Source organism: Leucopleurus acutus (assembly GCF_964270905.1).
Source record: "Leucopleurus acutus genome assembly, chromosome: 10".
Lineage (NCBI taxonomy): Eukaryota > Metazoa > Chordata > Mammalia > Artiodactyla > Delphinidae > Leucopleurus > Leucopleurus acutus.
The window spans coordinates 89,733,242-89,740,447 of record NC_139153.1 but is presented as its reverse complement, the minus strand read 5'-3'; the positions used below and the strand labels follow the sequence as shown (position 1 = coordinate 89,740,447).

The 7,206-nt window shown below is 38.7% G+C and overlaps 1 protein-coding gene across 1 annotated transcript in view; it reads right to left on the bottom strand.

Annotated features, from left to right (window-relative positions):
* Window positions 1-909: 909 nt before the first annotated feature.
* MBOAT1 (membrane bound glycerophospholipid O-acyltransferase 1) overlaps window positions 910-7,206 on the bottom strand; it is a 113,115-nt gene continuing 106,818 nt past the window's right edge. Inside the window, exon 13 of the mRNA XM_082848485.1 lies at window positions 910-2,249. Within this exon, the coding sequence (XP_082704611.1) occupies window positions 2,123-2,249 (127 nt within the window). The 3' untranslated portion in view covers window positions 910-2,122. The remainder of the gene's footprint in view (window positions 2,250-7,206) is intronic.

The following is a 7,206-nucleotide window of genomic DNA, read 5'->3' as shown; positions in this document are numbered from 1 at the left end:
CTGGTCTCCCTAATGATCACCTCTCCTCTCGCCACCAAAGTTCTTCTCTCAGAAATGAAGATACTAAATACAGAGAACCCCAGACATAAATCATATTGCAAGTTCAAAGATTTCATTGTAAGATGGATTATTCCACACACTCCATGCCAATGGTGATGTATACCATTTTTGCTGGTGTGCAAGATGGGTATTTTTCTTGGTCTTGCATCTCAAAATATTCCTGTTGGAGACAGACCCTGACAGATTTTAGGCACCTGCATTCTCTTCCCTCTATCCACTATCTAATATTCCTCCTGGGACAGCAAAGTAGGGTTACCACAAGGTTCCCTGGTTAAACTGGGGTAAGCCTCCTATGCTGGCACAAAAGTGCTACTTCTTAACTTCCATTGTCTCACATAAGGACTAGAGCTCAGGTTCTGAGCAGCATCAGGACCACACAAACTATTTAAGGGACAAGCACATCATTTCACATTTCATTGTCCAAAGAGACGCACCAGCAGGATACCTCATAGAAAGATCCACGGCCATTGGCTCTCTTGGGACCGTCTTGGGTTCAAATCTCAGCTCAAGCACTAAGTCTGTGACTCTGGGGCAGTTAGCAGCCATCTTCCTGATTCTGTTTCCTCATCTCTAAAAGGAGGTTAATCTTACCTGCACTGTTAGGAACGAAGATCAGAAATCAAACCAAAAACATCCAAGCACCTGACACGTAGTACAAATTGAACGTGTGATGCCCAAATTTTAAGCAAGTAAAACCCTGTACACATTTGTTAAAACACACACAAAATACACACACGCTTCAGAACGGCAAGTCTGACACAAACAAAAAGCACTTCTTTTTAGAAATATTTCCTTTATGTAGAAATGCAGTATTGATTTAGTAAGAAACTCATTTTTAACCATCTGATTTGAACAAATTCTCTCCTCCCAAAGTATTTGATTGAGGGTACAACATTGTAGCATATATTTTATTATTATCATTATTATTTTCCACAACATTTAATAATACCACGTTTCCTTCTCCCACATAGAATATCACCCAATAGAAGTTTCCCAAAGGAGCCACAGCACATTCATTACAAAGATAGAAAGGAAAACCGTTTTTCAATCTCTGCTTTCTAATAGGATGATTCAACTAAAACAATGTCGGATTTAATCAGCTATGAAACTGAAAAAAAATGGAGACCAGCCCGAGTGAACATCATGGGCTGTGATCATGAACACCTCTGAGAAGTGAGGGGAGAAAAGAGAAATATCTGCCTCTTCTTCCCAAACTTCAATATAACTTTAAATTACTTTAAAAAATATTTATAAAAAGACATCCCTCTGCCTTAATGGTGTGAAATCTGGGTGTCTTCTCAGGGCCATGCCTGGGCCAGCAGATGGCACATATGCAATGGAAAACAGTAGCCCCTCTGAGACTTCTGGTATGTGGACAGGAGACTTTCTGATTTCCAATCTTGGCTCATTTCAGAAGAAAGAAGGGTTATATCCCTGGGGGGTGGGGGCGGGGGAAACGCAGCCACCTTCAGGGCACGTGCCTGACCTCCAGTCCATTCAAGTGTCCATTCACAGTCCTCCAGGCTCATTGAATTTTCAGTATTCTGCAAACCTCCCTCCACACGGTCCCTCCCCCGCAGTCTTCTGAGTGTAGTTAATGTGTTTGAGAACAGTAATGTCACAAGTCAAGGGACTGGGGGCTTCCCAAGGAACAACCATCTTGCATATGTTCTGGAAGACAAGTCATCTCAGCTTTACCTTCTAACTTCTGGAGCAGACGCCCGGGTTCCCAACGTCCAGATTTCAGTGGTTGGAGATCATGCCAGAAAAGTGAAGACCCAGCTAGCCCAGAATGGACCGTCTCTGCAGTTCTAGAACATTCTCCACACACCTCCATACTACTCAAATGTCCTAGAAAGTATTAACTGGACATGGCTGATTCAATGGTACAAAAAAAAGCTTTATAAAAATACTCCCTGCACTTAAAAAATCAAAACAAAATAGATGCATGTAAACATCACCTCTAAGTCACTGGAGAAGCCTGGAGTCTTTTTATCTCCTCTGTCCAGTGATTTGCAGTCTTATGTGTTCAGCTTTTGTTTGTTTCTTTTCTTTGGAGGTATCAATCTATTTTTTTCTTATTAACAGAGTTCAGAGTCTGAGGCCGCCTTTGATTATGAGCTTGTGGTTTGATTGGCAGGAACAGTATGATCAGGAGACTGATAATGTGTAAGTAAAAGTACATGGACCTAGGAATAAACACACAAATTATATTTCAAACAAGGGTGTATGTGGGAAATGTCACATGAGGCAATTACATCACCTCTTGGCACTGGCGGACCTGACTGCACTCAGGCTCGCCTTGATCCACTCCACAGATAACTCCCTTTGGTGGGTGAGTGGGCCAGGGATGGACCAAAACCACAAAGCTGGGCAGAGCAAACCAACCAGCCCATCTGCAGACAGACGTATGGCAATGTCTCACTGACGTAATAAGCAGATCGAGAGAATTAACCCTGACAGCTAGAAAGACCACCATATTAAAAGTCTAAGGATGCACGGAATGAAATTGAAGCCCTACCCTATGTTCCCCAAACACAAATGCAACTGACCCTTTGGCCAATGTGCTCCACTAAGTGTCAGGGGTTCCTGTATATATTATGAGCCTGAGGAATCCAGATTTCAAAAGCCTACTCCATAACTCGATTTTCATCCAAACTAAAACAAGTTTTGCTTTCGAGGTTTGTGGACTTATTGCATAAGTGTGATACTGGACACAGGGTAGATGCTCAGTAAATACTGTACACATCAATGAATGCAAGTAATTAGAAAGCAGCTGTTATAAAATGGTTCTATATCCATTTGGGAAAACTGAACTTACACTTTCTCCAATGCTTTTTCAAGGGCAAAGGAAAATAATGTTAAGGGGCAGGGGACCCACAACTGATTTACATATAATTCCCCAGCTTTTGTGATCATAATGTCAGGTCTATATATATATATAGATATATAATGTCAGGTCTATATATATAGAATAGTTAAAAACTTCAGCAGAAGCAAACATATCTTCATTTCTTCTTTCAATAAGCATTTACTGCCTAGGATGTACGAAGCATTGACGTGGGATCTACAAAAAGGCAAAGACCCCACCCCTCCTTTTGGGAATGGAAAAGAAGAGACGTACAGACACAATGGTAGTAATTAGCAGAGGGGTGAAGAGCCACAGGTAAGTGACCATCTGATTTACTATTTAAACCAGGACATCAATGAGGGTGAATAACAGCTCTACAGAGAAACACACTGGTTCAGCAAGTGTAAGCTGGGATTCTCACAGGCACACCCCAGGCAGAGGAACTCCAGCTTTCAGAGTCTGCTCTCGTAAAATGTACTTTGTTCTTGCATTTTGCCTTAATCTTTTACATGTGGCCAAATCTACACTGGAGCAATTTTGTTAGATTAAAGCCAAATATTCTGGAAGTCAAGGGAGAAAAACTTCAACTTCCCAGGGAGGTTTAGTAACCTATTCTGACACTCCATACTTCTCTCAAATTTTAAGCAATACTTCCATCTTTTTGTTATGGAAAAACTCAGCTAACATTTATAGAGCATGCTAGGACTAAACTAGGTACTCCAGATACACAGATGAATAAAGCATAGTTCTACTCTCAAGGAGTTTGCTATCTACAAAAATTCCTACACAAATTCTAACATTCTTATACATTGAATTTAATAAAGTGCTGTCTAGTTAAAGACAACAACATATGAGATTTTGCTTTTGAAAATGATTTCATAGAAAGGTTCTGCTCTGGCTAAATGTTTGTGTCCTCCCCCAAATTCATACGTTGAAGCCCTGACTTCCAATCTGATGGTATTTGGAGAAGTAGACTTTGGGTGGTAATTTGGTTTAGATGAGGCAATGATGGTGGGCCCCCCATGACAGCATTAGTACCTTTATTAGAAAATAAAGGCAAATCAGAGCGTGAGCCATCTTTCTCTGTGTCCCTCTCACTGTCCCTCACCCCATCTCTTTTGCTGTCCTTGTCTCCCTCGGTCTCTCTCTCTGCTATGTGAGGACACAGTGAGAAGGTAGCCTTCTGCAAGCCAGAAAGAGAGCTTTCATCGGAAACCAAATCTGCTGGCATCTTCATCTTGGACTTCCCAGCCTCCAAGATTGTGAGACATAAATGTCTGCTGTTTAAGTCACCCAGTCTATACTATTTAGTCATAGCAGCCTGAGCTAAGACAACTTCGTTCTTTTTTTAAAAAATTTATTGGATTTTAGTTGCTTTACAATGTTGTGTTAGTTTCAGGTGTACAGCAAAGGGATTCAGTTTTATATATATACACCTACATTTTTATTCTTTTCTCATATAGGTTATCACAGAATATTGAGTAGAGTTCCCTGTGCTATACAGGAGGTCCTTGTTGGTTATCAATTGATATCTTATAATATAGTAGTGTTTGTATGTTAATCCCAAGCTCCTGATTTATCCCCCCAACCTACATTTCCCCTTTGGTAAATGTAAGTTTGTTTCTGGTATCTGTAAGTCTTTCTGTTTTGTAAATAAATTCATTTGTATCATTTTTTTAAATTAGATTCTAGATATGGGTGATATCATATGATATTTGTCTTTCTCTGTCTGACTTCACTTAGTATGACATCTCTAGGTCCATCCATGTTGCTGCAAATAGCATTATTTCATTCTTTTTTTATGGCTGAGTAGTATTCACTGTATATATGTACTACATCTTCTTTATCCGTTCCTCTGTAAATGGACATTTTATGTTGCTTCCATGTCTTGGCTATTTTAAATAGTGCTGCAATGAACATTGGGGTGCATGTTCCTTTTCAAATTATGGTTTTCTCCGGATATATGCCCCGGAGTGGGATTTCTATTTTTAGTTTTTTAAGGAATCTCCAGACTGTTCTCCATAGTGGTTGTACCAATTTACATTCCTACCAACAGTGTAGGAGGGTTCCTTTTTCTCCATACCCTCTCCAGCATTTAGTGTTTATAGACTTTGATGATGGACATTCTGACTGGTGTGAGGTGATTCCACATTGTAGTTTTGATTTGCAGTTCTCTAATAATTAGTGATGTTGAGCATCTTTTCATATACTTTTTGGCCATCTGTATTGCTTCTTTGGAGAAATGTCTATTTAAGTCTTCTGCCCATTTTTTGATTGGGTTGTTCGTTTAATGGGGTTTTGTTTGACATAGAGCTGCATGAGCTGTTTGCATATTCTGGAGATTAATCCCTTGTCAGCTGCTTCGTTTGCAAATATTATCTTCCATTCTACGGGTTGTCTTTTTGTTTTATGGTTCCTTTTGCTGTACAGAAGCTTTTAAATTTAATTAGGTCCCATTTGTTTATTTTTGTTTTTATTTTTATTAGGAGGTGGGTCCAAAAAGATATTGCTGCAATTTATGTCAGAGTGTTATGCCTATGTTTTCTTCTAAGAGTTTTACAGGTCTTGGATGCATTTTGAGTTTCTCTTTGCCTATGGTGTTAGAGAATGTTCTGATTTCATTCTTTTACATGTAGCTGTCCCATTTTCCCAGCACCACTTACCGAAAAGACTGTCTTTTCTCCATTGTATATTCTTGCTTCCTTTGTCGTAGATTAATTGACCATAGGTCCGTGGGTTTATTTCTGGGCTTTCTATCCTGTTCCATTGATCTATATGTCTTTTTTTTTGTGCCAGTACCATACTGTTTTGATTACTGTAGCTTTGTGAGTATAGTCTGAAGTCAGGGAATCTGATTCCTCCTGCTCCGTTTTTCTTTCTCAGGATTGCTTTGGCTATTTGGGGTCTTTTGTGTCTCCATACGAATTTTAAAGTTTTTTGTTCTAGTTCTGTGAAAAATGTCATTGGTAATTTGGTAGGGATTGCATTGAATCTGTAGATTGTCTTGGGTAGTATAGTCATTTTGACAATATTGATTCTTCCAATTCCAAGAACATGGTGTATATCTTTCCATCTGTTTGTGTCATCTTTGATTTCTTTCATCAGTGTCATAGTTTTCTGAGTACAGGTCTTTTGTCTCCTTAGGTAGATTTATTCCTATGTATTTTGTTCTTTTTGATGCAATGATAAATGGGATTGTCTCAATTTCTTTTTCTGATCTTTCGTTGTTAGTGTATGGGAATGCAAGAGATTTCTGTGTATTAATTTTGTATCCTGCAACTTTACTGAATTCATTGATGAGCTCTAGTAGTTTTCTGGTAGCATCTTTATGACTTTCTATGTATAGTATCATGTCATCTGCAAACAGTGACGGTTTTACTTCTTCTTTTCCAATTTGGGTTCCTTTTATTTCTTCTTTTCTCTGATTGACATGACTAGGACTTCCAAAACTATGTTGAATAAAGGTGGCAACAATGGATATCCTAGCCTTGTTGCTGATCTTAGTGGGAATGCTTTCAGCTTTTAACCATTGAGAATGATGTTAGCTGTAGGTTTGTCATATGGCCTTTATTATGTTGAGGTAAGTTCCCTCTATTCCCATTTTCTGGAGAGTTTATATCATAAATGGGTGTTGAATTTTGTCCAAAGCTTTTTCTGCATCTATTGAGATGATAATATGGTTTTTATTCTTCAGTTTGTTAATGTGGTGTATCACACTGATTGATTTGTGGATATTGAAAAATCCTTCCATCCCTGGGATAAAGCCCACTTGATCATGGTGTATGATCCTTTGAATGTGTTGCTGGATTCAGTTTGCTAGTATTTTGTTGAGGATCAGTGATATTGGCCTGTAATTTTGTGTGTGTGTGATGACTTTGTCTGGTTTTGTTATCAGAATGATGGTGACCTCATAGAATGAGCTTGGGAGTGTTCCTTCCTCTGCAATTTTTTGGAAGGGTTTCAGAAAGATATGTGTTTAACTATTCTCTAAATGTTTGATAGCATTTACCTGTGAAGCCATCTGGTCCTGGAATTTTTTTGTTGGAAGTTTTTAATTGCTGTTTCAGTTACAGTACTTGTGATTGGTCTTTTCATATTTTCTATTTCTTCCTGGTTCAGTCTTGGAAGGTTGTACCTTTGTAAGAATTTGTCCATTTTATTGGCATATAGTTATCTGTAGTAGTCTCTTATCTTTTGTATTTCTGTGCTGTCAGTTTAACTTCTCCTTTTTCATTTCTAACTTTATTGATTTATAGAGTCCTCTTCCTTTTTTTCTTGATGAGTCTGGATAAAGG